The sequence below is a fragment of the Salmo salar genome, chromosome ssa25 (assembly GCF_905237065.1).
Source record: "Salmo salar chromosome ssa25, Ssal_v3.1, whole genome shotgun sequence".
In the NCBI taxonomy this organism is placed as follows: Eukaryota; Metazoa; Chordata; class Actinopteri; order Salmoniformes; family Salmonidae; genus Salmo; species Salmo salar.
The window spans coordinates 24,013,468-24,034,065 of record NC_059466.1 but is presented as its reverse complement, the minus strand read 5'-3'; the positions used below and the strand labels follow the sequence as shown (position 1 = coordinate 24,034,065).

General features: G+C 41.0%; 1 protein-coding gene across 7 annotated transcripts in view; it reads right to left on the bottom strand.

Annotated features, from left to right (window-relative positions):
* Positions 1–20,598, bottom strand: part of lrp1bb (low density lipoprotein receptor-related protein 1Bb) — a 446,550-nt gene that overhangs the window by 79,197 nt on the left and 346,755 nt on the right. For all 7 annotated transcript variants that reach the window (XR_006761946.1, XR_006761945.1, XR_006761947.1 and 4 more), the window contains 5 exons: positions 13,033–13,222; positions 11,105–11,309; positions 6,818–7,010; positions 1,545–1,670; positions 523–651 (listed from right to left, as the gene is read on the bottom strand). Coding sequence is in view for 4 of the 7 variants with exons in the window: in XM_014173709.2 (XP_014029184.2) it covers positions 523–651; positions 1,545–1,670; positions 6,818–7,010; positions 11,105–11,309; positions 13,033–13,222 (843 nt within the window). In the remaining 3 variants the exon portion in view is untranslated. The remainder of the gene's footprint in view (positions 1–522; positions 652–1,544; positions 1,671–6,817; positions 7,011–11,104; positions 11,310–13,032; positions 13,223–20,598) is intronic.

The following is a 20,598-nucleotide window of genomic DNA, read 5'->3' as shown; positions in this document are numbered from 1 at the left end:
ATCTGGGGACCCGTGCCAAATCTTTTCAGTCTCCTGAGAGGGAAAAGGTGTTCTTGTGCCCTCTTAACAACTGTCTTGCTGTGTTTGGACCATGATAGGTCCTTAGTGATGTTGACACCAAGGAACTTGAAACTCTCGACCCACTCCACTACAGCCCCATCGATGTTAATGGGGGCCTGTTCGGCCCTCCTTTTCCTGTAGTCCACAATCAGCTCTTTTGTCTTGCTCACTTTGAGGGAGAGGTTGTTGTCCTGACACCACACTGCCAGGTCTCTGACCTCCTCCCTATAGGCTGTCTCATCGGCGTTAGTGATCAGGCCGTGTTGTAGCCAACCCTGCTATTGTTGTCATGCCATATGGATGGTTACAGCACATAGTATTTGACCAGGCTATTTTGTTAGCATGTAGTTAAGTGATAATGCACCAGAAGCCTGTGTTTGGAGGATATATTGGCACGGGTTTTGCTAGGCCTAAGACGAAGTCGAGGGCCTATGATAATATATAGTAAGATCAATTGCTTACCACAATATTGCATTTTCTCATCTGACTTGTCTTTGCAGTGAGCTACTCCATCACACGTGAACTGATAGTTGATGCACTCGCCGTTTCCGCATTCAAACTCTGTGTGGATGTTGCAGGAGGAATTCTCTGCTGTAAAAGTAGATAACATGTTTAATTAGCTTAGTCAAGTCAAATGTTGATTTATTCTCTCACCATACTGGCTTTAGCTGTGGTCTCAAAGTTTGCAGAAGCTGCACTAAGCTTAGCTGTAAACGTACCAGTATGACCTTGATGTCAAAAGTACATACACTGTACACTGAGTATATAAAACATGACAGACTGACCAGGTGAATCCAGGTGAAAGCTATTATTGATGCCACTTGTTAAATCCACATCAATCAGTGTAGATGAAGGGGAGGAGATAGGTTAAAGAAGGATTTCTAAGCTTGGAGACAATTGAGACATGGATTGTGTATGTGTGCCATTCAGAGGGTGAATGGGGAAGACAAAATATTTATGTGCTTTTGAACAGGGTATGGTAGTAGGTTCCAGGCCCACCGGTTTTTGTCAAGAACTGAAACTCTGCAGTTTCCCATGTGTATCCAGAATGGTCCACTACCCAAAGGAGATCCAGTCAACTGTGGGAAGCATTGGAGTCCACATGGGCCAGCATCCCTGTGGAACGCTTTTGACATCTTGTAGACTCCATGCTCCGACAAATTGAGGCTGTTCTGAGGGCAAAGGTGTGGGGCGGTGCAACTCAATATTAGGAAGGTGTTCCTAATGTTTGATATAGTCGGTGTATATTCTCCACCTAAAGTAAGTTAATCAGTTGATAAAGTAGTACAACTGCCTAAAACGGCCTATCCTTGCCAGTGAATAAAAGTGTATAGAGACAATAACTAAAGAGGGAACATTTCTCTCCGAAAAATATATATTGTTAAGTTGAAAATCTAGAGCATTCAACTACATTATATTTGTTGTGAGAATTGCAAGGTTATTGAATGTATGACTGTTTAAAAAGGCAAAACGTCATGGCTTACAAATGCATTTGTTGTCATCTAATAAGACACGTGCTCCCCGACAACTACAGTTGACTCTTCCATCTGGGGTCAACAGACACAGGTCACCACAGCCACCGTTATTGACTCTACATGGGGACAGCTCACCTGCAAAACACACAGCCAACCAGAGATAGTATAGACATAACAAGAGACCAACAACAGATGCTATAGACATAACAGAAGGCAAAAAGACAAAGTGAGGTTGCAATTATTACAGTATATTGTAACGTCAAAGCCATTCCGAATGTTGAATATCAACTGTTTATAGGAACCTTTAATAATGCTGAGAGACCAATAAACTAAACGTCACCAGCTTATTAAGGGCTAAATCTCAAATAGCCTAGTGTTTATTTCAACGCCAACGGTCACAACCCCCAGCTCCCACCAGCCCACCATAAAAGACGCATTAGCTCAGTCAGTGTGACAGGAACAAGCAGGTATGGTCTCATCCTCCCTGATAAAGAAAGAGCAAGGGATGCAGAGAGAAGGGAAACGATAAAGTGCCAGCATCACAAGCGCTCACCGGAGAGATGCATGACAAATGAACCGTAGCTTTCCTTCCCTCAAACCCATTCATGCATCAGTGTCTGTGTAAGGGATGCGTGTGTGTGTGTGTGTGTGTGTGTGTGTGTGTGTGTGTGTGTGTGTGTGTGTGTGTGTGTGTGTGATGACTCAGCAAACCCCTGGAAGAGCTCCTAGAGCCCCCAGGTTCAGGTTGGAGTCATCTGATTACAGAGGGACAAGACAGACAGACAGACAGGAAGACTAATGAAGATAGGGAGACATTGGAAGAATCTCAATTGCATACACCTTGCGTCCTCTCTCCTCGCCTCCTTCTCAAAACCATTGGATGAGAAAGCCAGGGGTCCCTCCCCTCCAATGGTTTTTCAGAAGGAGCCAAGGAGAGAGGATGCGAGGAGTATGCGATTGAGATTCTACCATTTTATTCACATTTCACAACCAGGAAGTGAAAACTATGGTGAGAACAACAGGGGTCAGTTGGTACATTTGAGAGCGTGACAGTAGCAATCGTGTAGGTACAATCCACACAGGGATCCCATACATGTACAACAAATGTATGCATTAACTGTACTGTAAGTCACTTTGGATAAAAGTATCTGCTTAGTGGCATTTGAAATAAAGAGCAGTATTCTTTCCTTTAACGTTGCAAGGTGTTACTCATCCCTTTGGCAAGACGGAGAGGTCAGAGGGTGATGTCTGCGATCATTTGTGATGATGAAAAAAATGAGAAGGAAAAGTCACTCTCAGCATCCTCACAGAGGGAGTCAAGCCGTTGGGACGCCCTTAAGTCCTTTTCCCAATGTCCTAGTTCTTACATATGCAACACTTCAGAGCCCTCCTCTCCTCCAGGTTTACTTTCTTCCTAGCTAAATAAGACCATCCTAATTTATAAGGAGCCCTGGTAGATAAATACACTGCTGTGATTTGTTTAAGTGGAGAACTATAGCAAAGATAAGACCCCCAAACTAAATTAAACAAACAAATGCAAGCAAATCTATCTAGTCCACATATCTATCAATGACAGCTAAAAACTACCAAGAAACATTGTTCACACTAATAGATATAGTCTTAGCTCCCACATTTGCTCTTATTCAGCAGTGCCTTCAGAAAGTATTCAGACCCCATGACTTTTTCCACATTTTGTTACATTACAGCCTTATTCGAAAATGGATTACATTTTTTTTTAAATCCTCAGCAATCTACACACAACACCCCATAATGGCAAAGCGAAAACAGGTTTTTAGAAATTTTAGCTAATGTATATAAAAAAGAAAAAATGTATTTACATAAGTATTCAGCCCCTTTGCTATGAGACTCGAAATTGAGCTCCGGTTCATCCTGCTTCCATTGATCATCCTTGAGATGTTTCTACAAATTGATTGGAGTTCACCTGTGGTAAGTTCAATTGATTGGACATGCTTTGGAAAGGCACACACCTGTCTATATAAGGTCAGTTGACAGCGCATGTCAAAGCAAAAACCAAGCCATGAGGTCGAAGGAATTGTCCAGAGAGGACCGAGACAGTATTGTGTCCAGGCACAGATCTGGGGAAGGGTACGAAAACATTTCAGCAGCATTGAAGGTCCTCAAGAACACAGTTGCCTCCATCATTCTTAAATGGAAGACGTTTGGAACCACCAAGACTCTTCCTAGAGCTGGTCGCTCAGCCAAACTGAGCAATCAGGGGAGAAGGGCCTTGGTCAGGTAGGTGACCAAGAACCTGATGGTCACTCTGACAGAACTCCAGAGTTCCTCTGCAGAGATGGGAGAACCTTCCAGAAGGACAACCATCTCTACACTACACCAATCAGGCCTTTATGGTAGAGTGGCCAGACGGAAGCCACTCCTCAGTAAAAGGCACATGACAGCCCGCTTGGAGTTTGCCAAAAGGCACCTAAAGACTCTCAGACCATGAGAAACAAGATTTTCTGGTCTGACAAAACCAAGATTGAACTCTGGAGGAACGTCTGGAGGAAACCTGGCACCAGTGGTGGTCAGTGCCGTTTCAGATGATGGAGAAGGATTATTTTTCAAGAGGATGGCCTTATTTCTTTTACAGCATATTGGATGACTGTCATTCACATTCCATTCACCCAGATAAATGTAACAGCGATAGGTTTAGGCTATTACGTAATTCTCAAATTTTCCATATACCCATCATGAGGTTGCTACAACCTAGCCTATGTATGAAAGTTTACAATGTAGGTGCACACAGGTCAATAGACAAATTTGATGTGACAGACAGTGACACATGGACAGACAGAGACATTCAATACCGCCTAGCACACTCTTACCTGCATTTAGCTCATAGTGGGTTTAATCATTAGTTGCAAACAAGAGTTTATATAGTACAAATTGAGGTATGTCTATCCCCGTTTTCTTCCATTTGCTTCTGTTTAAGAAACGTTTTTCAACAAAATCGATGGAATGAATAGACCTGTAAACACAGTTCACAGTTTCATAGCAGCCACGTTGTATTCCTTCTCGCATCTACATTATGCGCTCTCCTCCTTTCACCTCTTCCCTTGCTTGTGGACTTCAATGCACAACACCAGCTGTATGTGACTAGGCGAAAAAACCTTTCCAAACCAAACCGCTACACACAGCCTACATCGTTGTCACCATATTAGCTAAAGTAACGTCATAGTCAGCATAGCTAATAGAATGAACGGGTTAGTAAACACGCTACTATCATGCAGTAACATTACAGTGTAAGCAGTTACACCAGCGGGCCCCGGTGGCAATAAATTAGTAAAACCAAAAGCTTAACATTGCATCCCTATGTTTGAGCAGGGTGTTTCAGTAGGCTAAACTAGCTAGCTGCATTTCCTAGCTAAGTAAGTGAAACTGAAGAAAAAAAATGACGAAATCTCTCTTTCTCTCTTGCTTCTCCTTCATTTAAGAAGAAATGAATTTGTTCAAAACTGTTAAACTTTTGTCTTTCTCTGTCTTTGAGTCAACTACTCACCACGTTATGCACTGCAGTGCTAGCTAGCTGTAGCTTATTCTTTCAGTACTAGATCCATTCTCTGATCCTTTGATTGGGTGGACAACATGTCAGTTCATGCTGCAAGAGCTCTGATAGGTTGGAGAACTTCCGGAGGATGTCCTCCAACCTTTCATAATTACTGTGCAAGTCTATGGAAAGGGCCTCCCGAGCAGCGCAGTGGTCTAAGGCACTGCATCGCAGTGCTAGCTGTCCCACTAGAGAACCTGGTTCGACTCCAGTTCTCTGTTGCAGCCATCCACAACTGGGAGACCTATGGGCGGTGCACTATTGGCCCAGCGTCGTCCGGGTTAGGGCAGGGTTTGGCTGGCAGGGATGTTCCTGTCCCATCGCACCCTAGCAACACCAGTGGCGGGCCGGGCGCAATGCAAACTGACACGGTCGCCAGGTGTACGGTGCTTCCTCCGACACATTGGTATGGCTGGCTTCCGGGTTAAGCGGGTGTTGTGTCAAAAAGCAGTGCGGCTTGGCTGGGTTGTGTTTCGGAGGACGCACGGCTCTCGACCTTCGCCTCTCCTGAGTCCGTACGGCAGTATCAGAGATGGGACAGGACTGTAACTATCAATTGGATACCAGGAAATTAGGGAGAAAAAGGGGTAACCCCCCCAAATTTAAAATAAATAAATAAATAAAAGTCTATGGAAGGGGGTGAGAACCACGAGCCTCCTAGGTTTTATATTGAAGTCAATGTACTCAGTGGACGGAAGCTAGCTGTCCTCTGGCTACACCATGATGCTACCCTACAGATTGCTGTTGAGGATACTGTAGACCTTCTTTGCAAAATAGTGTTTTAATAAATTATTTGGTGACATTTGATTTATATTTAGTATAGTTTTATCTAAAAAGGATAACTTTTAAATGTTTTTAAAAATTGTGAAACTCACTGAGGATGGTCCTCCTCCTCTGAGGAGCCTCCACTTCCTTACACCATCATTACGTTGAAGAATGGTGTTGGCAGCATCATACTGTGGGGATGTTTTCAGCGGCAGGGACTGGGAGACTAGTCAGGATCGAGGCAAATATGAACGGAGAAAAGTCAAGAGAGAACCTTGATGAAAACCTGCTCCAGAGCACTCAGGACTACAGACTGGGGCAAAGGTTCACCTTCCAACAGGACAACAACCCTAAGCGCACACAGCCAAGACAAAACAGGAGTGGCTTCGGGACAAGTTTCTGAAGGTTCTTGAGTGGCCAAGCCAGAGCCCGGACTTGAACCCAATCTAACATATCTGGAGAGACCTGAAAATAGCTGTGCAGCAACACTCGCCATCCAACTGACAGAGATTGAGAGGATATGCAGAGAAGAATGGGAGAAACTCCCCAAATACAGGTATGCCAAGCTTGTAGCGTCATACCCATGAAGACTCGATGCCAAAGGTGCTTCAACCAAGGACTGAGTAAAGGGTCTGAATACTGATCTAAATGTGATATTTCAGTTTTTATTTTTTATAAATTACCTAAAATTCTAAAAACCTGTTTTTGCTTTGTCATTATGGGATATTGTGTGTAGCTTGATGAGAAAAAAAAACAATTTAATCAATTTTAAAATAGGCTGTAACGTAACAAAATGTGAAAAAAGTCAAGGGTTCTGAACACTTTCCGAAGGCACTGTATATACACGTGTATGCACAGCACAGGCTTCCACACACTCACACATACAAATAAAACATTCACAAACAGTCTCTTTCTCTTTGAGATAAGTCATTCCAGGGAGAATACTCACAGCTGTTGGTGTCGTTTGCTACAGCGATGATTCCCATGGGCTGGTGGGGGATGTCTGATCGCAGTACCTTTGTTTCTCCACCTGTGTACTTGTTGGATCTCAGCACGGCCCTGCGAGCCCAGTCTGACCAAAAGATAAACTCCCCATAAATAGCCAGGCCAAAGAACGTTCCTGGTCCTGACTTCACAATGACCTGTAAGTTACAAAGCAGTACATCAGTTAAAGCATTCAGAACTTGGCAGCCATCAAACACTATGTTATATGTCTACAGTGCCAATATAAAGCCATAGCTAAACCATCTACCTCCTTGTACTCTACTTAAACACATTATATGATTTTCAAAGACTTCATATCTGTTACTTCTAAACATCAAATGCTTTTGTTTGATTTTGTTTGAAAAACAGATTGCACTAGGAAATGAATCACTGCATCATCAACCCCTGTACAAAAAAGCACACACACACCCCTCCCCGAGGTTAGTGCTTAACCCAGATGTTGGCAGAGTAAATTACAGTCTCGTGGAGAGGGAGGCAGGCATACATCAGACAGACAGCTCCTTCGGGAGTCTCACTCTCTGCTTTCCTACAGCTCTGTAGTCTCAGCCATTAGTGGGACACGCTTGTAACCATCACATTAGCCCTGCTACCATACAGGGATTAATAGGACAGGTGTTGATTAAAGGAGCTTAACGTGTTACAGGGAAAACAACTGGCCAGCAGGAGAGAGAGAGAGAAACGACAAGGCCGCCAGAAGGATTTTGACAGAACTTATTGACAATAAATTCGATTAGAGAGGACGCTAGTTTTGTACGCAAGGTCTAAATACTACTGTGTTCCAAATCTCTTAGAGTCTACTTAAAGTACAGTACCAGTCAAAAGTTGAAACACCTACTCATTTAAGGGTTTTTCTTTATTTTTACTATTTTCCACATTGTAGAATAATAGTGAAGATGTCAAAACTATGAAATAACACATGGAATCATGTAGTAACCAAAAAAGTGTTAAACAAATATTTTACATTTCAGATTCTTCAAAGTAGCCACCCTTTGCCTTGACGACAGCTTTGCACACTGTTGGCCTTCTCTCAACCAGCTTCATGAAGTAGTCATCTGGAATGCTATTCAATAAAAGTACATTTGTAGAATTTCTTTCCTTCTTAACACGTTTGAGACAATCAGCTGTGATGTGACAAGGTAGGGGTGGTATACAGAAGATAACACTATTTGGTAAAAGACCAAATCCATATTATGGCAAGATCAGCTCAAATAAGCAAAGAGAAATGACAGTCCATCATTAGTTTAAGACATGAAGGTCAGTCAATACGGAACATTTTCATCAAGTGTTAATGCAAAAACCATCAAGCGCCATGATGAAACTGGCTCTCATGAAGACCGACACAGGAAAGGAATACACAGAGTTACACAAAGTTCACAGAGTTACACAAAATACACAAAGTTCATTAGAGTTAATTGCACCTCAGATTGCAGCCCAAATAAATGCTTCACAGAGTTCAAGTAACAGACATCTCAAAATCAACTGTTCAGAGGACACAGCGTGAATCAGGTCTTCATGGTCAAATTGCAGCAAAGAAACCACTACTAAATGACACGAATTAGAAGAAGAGACTTGCACCAAAAAAACACGAGAAGCATGGACATTAGACCGGTGGAAATCTGTCCTATGGTCTGATGAGACAAATCTGAGATTTTTGGTTCCAACCGCTGTGTCTTTGTGAGACCCAAAGTAGGTGAATGAATGATATCTGCATGTGTGGTTCCCACCGCAAAGCATGGAGGAGGAGTTGTGATGGTGTGGGGGGTGCATTGCTGGTGACACGGTCTGTGATTTATTTAGAATTCAAGGCACACTTAACCAGCATGGCTACCACAGCATTCTGCAGTGATACGCCATCCCATCTGGTTTGCCCTTAGTGGGACTATCATTTGTTTTTCAAAAGGACGATGACCGAGCACACCTCCAGGCTGTTGCATCAGATGATCTGGCCTCCACAATCACCCGTCCTCAACCCAATTGAGATGGTTTGGGATGAGTTAAACCACAGAGTGAAGGAAAAGCAGCCAACAAGTGCTCAGCATATGTAGGAACTCCTTCAAAACTGCTGGAAAAGCATTCCTCATGAATCTGGTTGAGGGAATGCCAAGAGTGTACAAATCTGTCATCAAGGCAAAGGGTGGCTTCTTTAAAATATCTAAAATATAAAATATATTTAGATTTGTTTACCACTTTTTTGGTTACTTCATGATTCCATATGTGTTATTTCATAGTTTTGATGTCTTCATTATTATTCTACAATGTAGAAAATAGTAAAAAAAACCTTGAATGACTAGGTGTGTCCAAACTTTTGACTGGTACTGTATATGTATGTTCTGAGTATATTGAACATAACACCATAAGTACTTTATTACTTGCATAACTCATATCTAAGCTCTCAATAATGTTTCTAAGTTTGTCAATTTTCTGAAACGTCACACAATTTAGTAATGCAGCAGGTAGCCTAGTGGTTAGAGCGTTGGGCCAGTAACCGAAAGGTTGCTGGATTGAATCCCCAGGCTGACAAGGTAAACATCTGTAAACATCTGTCATTCTGCCCATGAACAAGATAGTTAACCCACTGTTCCCCAGTAGGCTGTCATTTCAAATAAGAATTTGTTCTTAACTGACTTACCTAGTTTAATAAAGGTTACATTTTAAATTGAAACATCACATTCTTCAAATGCAATTTAATTCATTATTTTGGGATTTGGGATGGTCATAAATCTTGAAAATCATATTCAGTGATCATATAGCCACATGCTTACCACCCTTGAGTACCAGTTCTTAATTCGTATTCAGTCTCTTCACACCTAAAAGGTTGTCTTTTCACTGCTTGAATGTGTTAACATCTTATCCCCATCACATACTCAAGCGGGCTCTCTAGGCTTTCGTCAGCATGGGTAATGACACAACAGCTCCACTTAAAATGCCACAGTGGAGTGTGGAGGGCAAGTGGGCCTTTAGAGCTCGCTGCTGTACTCTGTGTTCATCTCATGTCTGTCAGAGCAGAAGGGGGGAAAGGGGTGTCACACAGTCAGGCTGTCAGGCTGTAATGACACTCCCAGATCCCTGGGCTGGAGGTGCCATACAGTACAACCCTGCACCACCCTGCCCCCATACCGCCCCACATCGCCTCCACACCATCACACATAATAGCAGGAAGCTCTCCCTCTCCCTCCCTCCCACCACTGCTCTGTTGATAATCCGTTAGCTCTGCTTAATTTTCACATTCTAATTGGGACAGTGACGGGCACTCCCCCACAGGGCTCTTCTGTGTGAGCTTTCATTAGCAGGAGAAAGACTGCAGGCGGGGAACGCGGGAACCCAAAGGATGTGACTTTTGTGATGCACAACCCTGCTTTTGCAAACATATGGGTAACAAATTGAGATGGGTCAAGGTCCTCAGTCACATAGATCGTGTCAACCGTCGGCAAAGAGGAGAGCCAAATTTTTATGTAATCCCTTACATGCTGGGGATACATATCCTGGATTTTCACCACTATGAATATATATTATGCATGGCACCTCTCACGGATAAAATTAGACCGACCCTCTTTCTGAGCTCCTTTACTTTTGAAGGGAAATGACTTCTATAATTAAGTAAACCATTCACTGTCTTTTGAGATATAATATATGAAAAGAATGCTGAGCGGTATTACAGAAGCTATCCATTGTATTACGGCTAAAATGCCATCAGGCTCAACAGGAATGGGAGATAATGTAACGGGTATAAAATGAGTCCCATCTCAGTTTAAGGGGACATAATACTTTGACATTTCAGCAGAGAATCATTGCCTTTGTGTCTACCATGTTTCAAATATCATTTCTCTCCTCCATAGAAAGCTACGGCCCGTGACAACGTCAGAACACATGTTGGTTCAACAAGAAGTAATTGCCTTTTTGAACTGCCTATACTTTTGGTCCTTAGTGAGATTCAATCAATTCGTCTAAATTCTGTGGTCTTTTCTACAGACCAAGTCAAACAAGCTGCAGCATGTCATGCATGATAAGAGGGGACATTCATTAGAACGTGTTAATAAAATGCCATGATGTCATTCATTCTATGACTTAAGTTCAGCCCTTATGGCTGCTTTCCAGGACACAGATTAAACCTAGTCCTGGACTAAAAAGCATGCTTAATCTCCATTAAAAGTGATTCGTAATCCAGCCCATGGTGTAACATAGTGTAACTGTGATGGCATACATATGGAATCCTCATGTTGGTCATACTCACATATCTGTGTGAGCCGTCGTAATCACACCTCTCTATCTTCCCCAGACTTCCATCAGAGAAGTAGATCTTCTCAGCTTTGTGGTCGATGGTGAGTCCGTTAGGAGTGAGGATGTCTGTGCTGACGATCACCTTCATGTTGTTTCCTGCCAGGGTGGACCTCATAATACTGGGACGCTGCTCATTCCAGTTAGTCCAGAACATCAGGCTGAAATAAACATTCAAAAGACATTCAAAAACCTACTATTAACTATATGGACATTTGAGAAACCACCTCAAAGAAGTCAGTTGACTGGGAACAGGAAAGACGGATAGTAAAAGTTTTTTTTTTCTTTTACGAGTCTTTTATCTCAAGTCTAAAAGCAATTTCCACCTTCACTGCAAACAGATGTAACCCAGATTCGATATCTCTTTATGCACATTTTCCCTCAGACATATTTACACCCCCTCAGTGAGGAGGACAAAACAAATGTTCTCTGAAATTGAATCAGGGGAGTGTATGATGGCTTAAATAGGACTGCAATTGTAACTTGTCAAGCTCCTTGCCTTTCTTTGTAGGGTAAAATAAACACTAATCACTGTAAGAATTATTCATAGGCAGCCGTTCTATATTGCCTGTTGCTCTATCTGGTTGTGTCACTCCTGTTATCTAGTGATCCCGTAACTCACGATGGCCTGCATGACCTGTCATCTGCTCCTCATTTTGTATCGGCTGTGTTAGCATCGCCTTGCATGAGCTACTGCAGCTCCCATCTCTGATAAGGCGCTGCCTCAGCTTCAGTTTTGCTACTCAATGAATGCTAGACAGAATGTGTATTTACATTTCTTTGGGCTGACTACTAAGAATATTACAAATTACAATCGTGTGGGAGTGTAAATAAATGGAATATCTATCGGAAGTAGGTTTTGCTAAATAAAAGGAATCTGTGAATTGTATTGCAGTGTACAACAGTTGTAGATACGATACTGAGCACTGAAAGTAGAGGGCTTATATCCTCATTCAAACTACAAGAGATTGTTTCAAAGTTAAACAATCAATACTTTTGAAGTTCTTAGCAAAGGTTGAACTTGGAGATAGGTATGGTTATCCTGGATCCTCCCTACAGTAGAATATGTTTACAACATTGAAAGTCTGTATTGATTTATAGGGGCTAGTAAGAATATGTCAGAGAGTGCTAATTTATTATAGCAGATGAAATTCAAATTAGCAGCATTCTGGAGTTTGTTTGAAAACTTGCCAAATTACGAACTAAACGCATACACACTAAGATCAAGAGTTTAATTAGTTAGTGAACTCTGGGTCCGCATTCCGCGATAACCTTCTTGACGTGTAATTACCGTAGATTGAGACGTGCTTTTATTTCTTAATGGATATAACAGGAACATTTGTTAGTTATTGTGAAAGCACTGTAGGCAGTATTTCTTGAAATGGGAGTGTGTCAAACCAATTAGATGTCCCTCCTTCAGTACACTTTGGAGATACAATCTTCTCTACAGAACTGAATACATACTGTATGGGTCATGTACAATTATACTGATTGCTCTAACAAAAAGTCCACTGAGGTCTGTTTAAGAAATGAACTTAGTTAGATGGAATTGTCTTAAGACAGAAATAAATTTCTCTCTGTCCAAGGAGGCATGTCTTGTTTTGTAATGCACCCAATATGATTGTGAGCTTATATATCTGTTGAGCAAAGGCATACAACCATAGCCTCAGGCATAGAATGACATACTGCATCTGAAGTAGTAGCTACGGAACTACAGTTGGGTGGCATACAAATTCAGACATAATTTAGCAACAAACTATTAAAAAGACCAGCCTGGTCCCAGATGTGGTTGTGCTGTCTTGCCAGCTCCTATGTAGTGACAATGACCATGGCAGTTGTCAAGACCAGGTTATTGGGAGACTGAGTAGAACCAGAACCACATACTTTTGGCACTCATTCAGGGCGAGGACATGGGGGTGGTCATCTTCAGAGAGTGTGACCACAGCCTCTCTGCTGAAGGAACCGGGCCGGCTTTGGTCCACGCTGTGCCTGGTGATGCTGGAGGTGGTAGAGCTGGTCCAGTACAGAGTGTCCCAGGCACGGTGGTACGCCAACCCCTCCACTGAACCCACATCTGGAGGGGGACACAGACATGAGCGTCACCATGATCATCCAACAATCCAGCCTCCACTAATTCATTGTAAATTCTAACATGTAATGGACATGGCATTAATCAACTGGTAATAAATGCAGTACATTTGAATCTACTGATAAAGGTGGACAGAACTGAAGACACTTCAGGGTGAACAAAGCCAATGATTTATTTAGATGTTAACGTGCACATACCACCATGCTTCTTTCATTTGCAGTGTAGGGCAGTGTTTCCCTACTCTGGTCCTCGAGTACCCCCAACAGCACACAATTGTGTTGCAGCTCCGGACAAGCACACCTGATCAACCCTTAATGAGTTGAATCATGCGAGATTGTCTGGGGCTACAACAAAAATGTGTGTTGTTGGGGGTACTCAAGGACTGAAGTTGGAAAACACTGGTGTAGGGAATTACAGCCACAAAGTTGAATTCATTGTAACTCCTGCACACACACACACACAATATAAACTCTGCACATTGTGTAATATAATGACAAATCCACCAATGTCACATCCACCTGTTCATTGGAAATACTTAAAGCTGCAATAAGTAACTTTTTGGCCGACCCGACCAAATTCACATAAAATTGGGAGTTATAGATCTGTAATTTGCAATGAAAGCAAGTCTAAGACACTGTAGATCTGTTCTATGTGAGCTATTTCAATGCTCCCTTTAAGTTTTGTTTTTGTACACAAGCTTCAAACAGCTGAAAATACAATATTTTTGGTTCCTGAAAAGATATTTCACAGCAGTTTAGATGGTACAATTATTCTCTAAGTGCTTGTTTTGTCACAAACTGAAATTAGGCAAACTATTCGAATTTTAGCAACCAGGAAATGGGTGATCGATTTCTGCATATTGCACCTTTAAATGGAATATACGAGGCATTAATCAACCCGTATAACATGCAGTGCATCTGATGCCACTGGCACAGCTGATACACATTGACAAGTCCAAACAAACATAATTCCAGGAAAATACGAAATAAACTGAAATCCATATATCCATACAGGGCATTGGGAAGTCTCTGCCAAAAAACGTTGTTGTTCATACATCAACTGAAAAAATATTGAGTTGACATATTCCAGGTGTCTCATTCATTGATTGAATTTCTACTGTTATCTTAGTGAGCAGGGATACTTGAATGGCAATTCAATAGCGACCAAAAATACCAAATTAAATCAAATAGATACAGCTGACTGTATGTGCTTGGCATGAAAATAGGGTTGCATCAGAGTACTAGGACAAACATAAAGAACATGTTTGTCCTAACAGGACATAGCACACATATTTCTGTCCTTGCTTTGCACTAAAACATCTGGCATTTTTACTGAACCATTGGTAAGGTGCTTGGATAAAACATGAACACCTTAATTCTATCCTATAACTCCAACTCAATGGCACATGTACTCTACAATCTCCTCTGGATGGAGTGCTTAATTGGTCTTAGTGGTGAACATGTGATCAATTCTGGAGATACGGGCTGAATCCAGTGCTTTCTAGAAGCCATAAACCATACATACAGAATACTCAAGGCACTATCTGAGTCAGCTCGATTGCTAATTAATTGTTTGCAATAAAAGGCGACTGACAGCTTGGTTTTCTGGAAATTGTTGGGAGAGGCCAGGGAGTAATTAATGGAAGACGTGGAGTTTCATTAGGGAAATATGGATGATTAACATCTTCACCCTTCTTCAATGACAGGGTAAGCAGTAAAACTTTGTGGAGAAGAAGGGGGAGAAGAGGGATAGGAGACGGAGGTAGAGAAGACGGTAAAGGAGACGGAGGAGAGGATGAATTTGATAATTGTTTAGACGAATAACCAGAGTCCTGAATCCAACCAACTATGACCAGTGAGTAAAATAAATAAATAGCTAAGCTAAAATAAAGGCAATGGATGCTTTAGTGCTAAATTAATCACGCCAACTCTACACCTGAACAGGCTAGGCATGGATAGAGGACAACCAATTACACAAAGAGGTGCAGAGAAGGATATCAAACACATAGACCAACTTGACATTTGCCAGCCACATAACTTTCTTTATTCAGCGCTTCTTTTAAAAATGACAATAGCTCCTCTTGGTCAAAGCCAAAATAAAAAATCTCTCCAGTCACTGTCTGTCTGTCAGTTTTGCCAACAGTAGAACATGGTGGGGATGTGGATCAGTGGACTCCCACTGTTCTCCCAGAATATGAGGGGTGAGTGAGTGACTTGAGCTCCCATCTCAGAGGAGACTTTAGAGAGAGGCAGAAGATGCTAAGCGTGCAGAACAGAGCCTTTCCCTGCTCATCTGCCTCCACTCAGCCTTATCTAGCCCAGATTGAGTGGGTTAGAGAGGGAGGACAGACAATGGCTCTCCTGCCTCTTCTCCTGCCATCTAGAATGATTGACTGACTGGCAAGCTAAAAAAAGGTCCATGTGTTATGAATTGCATTATTTCACATTCTATATGAATGTATTTATTCAATCCAAATAAAGATATTTTGAATTTATCTGTGGAAGATGCCATTTTCACAAGCCCCCATGTGTCCTACAAATGCACTTAATCCCCAAATACCCTAAATACTCAGGCTTATTTTATGCAGACGCTGTTTCTTGCAATACTGCTAACCTTAGCCAGCTAATCCTGTAGTGAAAGCTGCAAATGCTGCTCTGCTGGCCAGAGTGGTCAATATACCTTGTATCACTCTCTCTGGCCACTTATTTATGTTTTGGTCTGAATGTGGTGAAAATGAGAGCAGGGTAATTTGCTCTATCAATAGTAAGACCTAAAAAACATCCCCCATTGTAATCATCTTATTTGACAGTTAAATGGGTCCCATTTAGGACAAGAAGAATAGAGGTGGCCATTACAATACTCCAAACTTGATGGAGTATGCATTGAAGCCACACACTACATCAAGGGTGCGACCACTTTATTTTCCACAAATGGCTTTTAACAAATGGCTGCTGAGAGGCAAGCTGCAGACCCTGATTTCATATCATACAGTAGGACCTTCATTTCACACCATTGACTTAGAATCCTGCACACCAAACAAGGAATATTCCCATAACATTAGCTAAGATTCCCATTAAGTTCTAGATAGATAAAACACTAACATTAGAATGATAACATCCCAAAAACATTCAAAGAATGTTTTTAATAACACATTTTTTTATGTTTGAAATTAAATATCCTTGTAATGTTCTCCTAAAATTCAAAAAAATGCACATCTACAACAACCACCAAAGAACATTCCCCACAAGTTCTCATTAGGTTTCCAGGTAATGCAATTACATAATGTACAGTAGCAGCAATGTATTCCCAGCAAACCAAATTTGGTTCTGTGCAAGTTCCCAGAACATTCGTTAGGTTGTGGCAAATGTTTTCATAACACAAAAACTGTCCAGTCGTGCTGATGATTATACGCTTGCATAAAACATTTGCCTATTATTGCAAGAATGTTCCCACAACACATTTTATCTGTTATTTTGCAGTTCACAGAATGCTTCATTAGGTTGTGGGAACAGTCTGGTGGGAACATTGTGGGTACAAAACACAAAAACTGTCCAGTTGCGTGGATGATTATATGTTTCTTTAAGGGTGCAAAAAACATTCACTTGACGTTACAAGAACGTTCCCAAAACAAAACATTTTATGTTCTTTAAAAGTTCTTAAAACTTTTCTTTAGGTTGTGGGAACATTATGGGGATATAACAGGAGATCGTGTTTTGGGAACCTAAAACTGTCCAGTTGTGCTGACATTCAAATAACGTGCACAAAACACTCCTTTGATGTTGCAAGAATGTTGACAGAACAGCCTTTCTGAGTTCTTTAAAGGTTCCCAAAACATTTAATTAGGTTGTGGTAACAGTGTGGGTACATTACAAGAAATGTCTGGGATGTTGGAAGACTATTCTTGTGATATTCACGAAAGTTGCACAGAACATTCACATAATGTCCAAATAAGCCAGTTTTTATGATGTTCATAGCATATTTGTTTTAGGTTTAACATAATATTCCATTGACATACACACAATATACATTTGACCTTGTCTTGGAAGTCCTCAGAACATTTAAAGAATTTGGATTTTAGGACTGTATTGTAGGCTCACTACAAGGTGATATAGACACAAATGGCATTTACATTTAATTCATAGGACATTTGAACAGCATTTAAATCATACACAAACAACCATATGTTTAACACTTTATTTATCTATATTTTGTTGTGTTACAGCCTGAATTCAAAATGGAATTGTTTTCTTACCCATCTATACACAACACCTCATAATGACAAGTGACAAACATGTTTAGACATTTTTGCACTTTTATTGAAAATGAAATACAGAAATCTAATTTCCATAAGTATTCACACCCCTGAGTGAATACTATGTGGAAGTACCTTCAGCAGTGATTACAGCTGGGAGTCTTTCTCGGTAAGTCTCTTAAGACCATTCCACACCTGGATTTGCAACATTTGCCAAATATTATTTTCAAAATTCTTAAAGCTCTGTTAAGTTGGTTGTTGATCATTGCTAGACAACCATTTTCAGGCCTTGCCATAGATTTTCAAGTAGATTTAAGTCAAAACTGTAACTCTGCAACTCAGGAACATTCACTTTTTTCTTGGTAAGTAACTCCAGTGTAGATTTGGCCTTGTGTTTTAGGTTATTGTCCTCCCGAAAGGTGAATTATTATCCCAGTGTCTGGTGGAAAGCAGACTGAACCAGGTTTTTCTCTAGGATTTTGCCTGTGTTTAGCTCCATTTCGTTTCTTTTTTATCCTGAAAAACTCCCCAGTCCTTAACGATTACAAGCATGCCCATAACATGATGCAGCCACCACTATGCTTGAAAATATGGAGAGTGGTACTCAGTTGTATTGTATTGGAGTTGTATTGGATCTTCTTTATTTATTTTTACCCATCTACCATTAGGTGCCATTCTTTGTGAGTCATTGGAAAACCTAGCTAGTCTTTGTGGATTCATCTGTGTTTCAAATCCACTGCTCGACTGAGGGACCTAATTGTATGTGTGGGGTACAGCAATGAGGTAGTCATTCAAAAATCATGCAGCTTACTATGTGACATGTTAAGTACATTTTTACTCCTGAACTTATTTAGGCTCAAGACATTTCAGCTTTTAACTTAATTAATTTGTAAACATTTTGAAAAACATACTTCCACTTTGACATTATGGGGTATTGTGTGTAGGCCACTGACAAAACATCTCCATTTATTGTATTTAAAATTCAGGCTGTAACACAAAATGTGGAAAGTGAAGAGGTGTAAATACTTTCTGAAGGCACTGTAGCCATGGCAGTATGGTCAATCAGGAATGCCATGATTCCTTTTTCGCCTTCTTAGACATAAGTAACCCAGGGAAATACTGGTAACTGGGTTATTCACCATCACTTCACCCATCCTCTTCATATGCTGCGTACTTCCACTATCCAAAACTATGAGTTCTGATCTAGGATAACTTTTGCTTTTCAGATAATAAAAATAAGACTGGGAGGGACCATATCAAGCATCCTAAAGTAAGAATTATATCGGGTGCGTTTTTGAAGTTTAACAGTCAATTTATACACAATGTTTTCTTTTTTACAGTTAGCCTGAATTCTGCATTTCAGACTGGATTTATAAATCTGGACAAACAAAAGACATCTCTTTTAGTAGATTATATCTGAGCCTCAATTTCACAGTTGTTAAAAAAAAAATAATAATCTTCAGCTTTGCAGCCAGATCATTAACCCTCTGCACCACCAGTGGATATCTGTGGTATTGTGGGGGGTTTTCTCAGTCTAATTATGATCAATCAGGAAAATGTTTAGCTAGGACTCCAGTACACAGGCGGGAGGCGGGGCGCTACAGTACAGTAGGTGACGGTAACGCAACATAACGTTGAATGCCAACCAGAGATAAGAAAAAGAGGTGACAACGGTAGCCAGCTAGCTAGGGCAACAGTGGACAGTGTCCTTTTCTCCTGCCTGTCAGGCACTGTTTTCCAGCGCAGTTCTGTTAATGATGGCGAGGGCAGGCATTCAGCAGGCGTTAGTGAAGGACACTGGGTGCTAGCTAGTTTGTTAACTAGGACTCCAGTAAACAGCAAACGGGAAAGGTAGCTAGCTAGCACAATGGTACTGTACTTCACCCCTAAAAAGCTCAGATAATACTTTCCCCCCCCCCTTTTGACCCACATTTTACTCGCATAGACAATCAGGAAAAATGTAGTGTATCAAAAGACTCACAAGCATGAAGATGGCGTGCTCGATGGGGGGCGTTTATGCACTAACCAATGGAATGTTCGAGGAGGGGCGTTCATGCAGGAACCAATGGGATGCTCGAGGGGGGGTTCCTGCAGGCATGCAGGAACACCCCGAATTGTGGGCTGCAATCACACACTATTGGCATGACTGGACACTGTTTGTGCCATGAGAACATTTGCCGTGATATAAGGAATGTTCTGGGAACTTTTAAAGACCCAATTTTGGTTTGCTGGGTGCACTACAACAAGATCAATATTTTTGGGAAAAAAATGAATGTACTTCAAAGTAAAAGAAAGTAAACTCATACAAATATGTGTTCTGTAAGGCATAAATGTATATGCACACTTGTAAATAAACAGACATGCATTAACCTCTTGGGGCTAGGTGGGACGCTAGCGTGCCACCTGTGGTGCACTCCATCAACAGCAGGTGCATTTCAAGAGCGGCAAATTTGAATCCAAATAAATGTCAAAATTCAAATTTTTCAAAAATACAACTATGTTACACCATTTGAAAGATAAACATCTCCTTAATCTAACCACGTTTTACGATTTCAAAAAGGTTTTACGGCGAAAGCATAAATTTAGAGTATGTTAGGACAGTACATTTACAAGAGTTGTGTGTAATGTTTTGTCAAGTCAAAGACAGGGTCACCAAAACCATAAAACCAGCTAAAATGATACACTAACCTTTTACAATCTCCATCAGATGACACTCCTAGGACATTATGTTAGACAATGCATGCATTTTTAGTTCTATCAAGTTCATATTTATATACAAAAACAGCGTTTTACTATGGCATTGATGTTGAGGAAATCGTTTCCTCCAATAACCGGCAGTCAAGTCAGCGTCAGAAATTAAATAATTAAAATTAGAAAACATTGTTAAAATATTATATTGTCATTTAAAGAATTATAGATTTACATCTTTTGAACGCAATCAACTTGCCAGATTTAAAAATAACCTTACTGGGAAATCACACTTTGCAATAATCTGAGCACTGTGCCCAGAAAAATACGCGTTGCGATACAGACTAGACGTCATGTTGGGGAGATCTAAAATCGAAAATACTATGTAAATAATCCATTACCTTTGATTCTCTTCATCAGA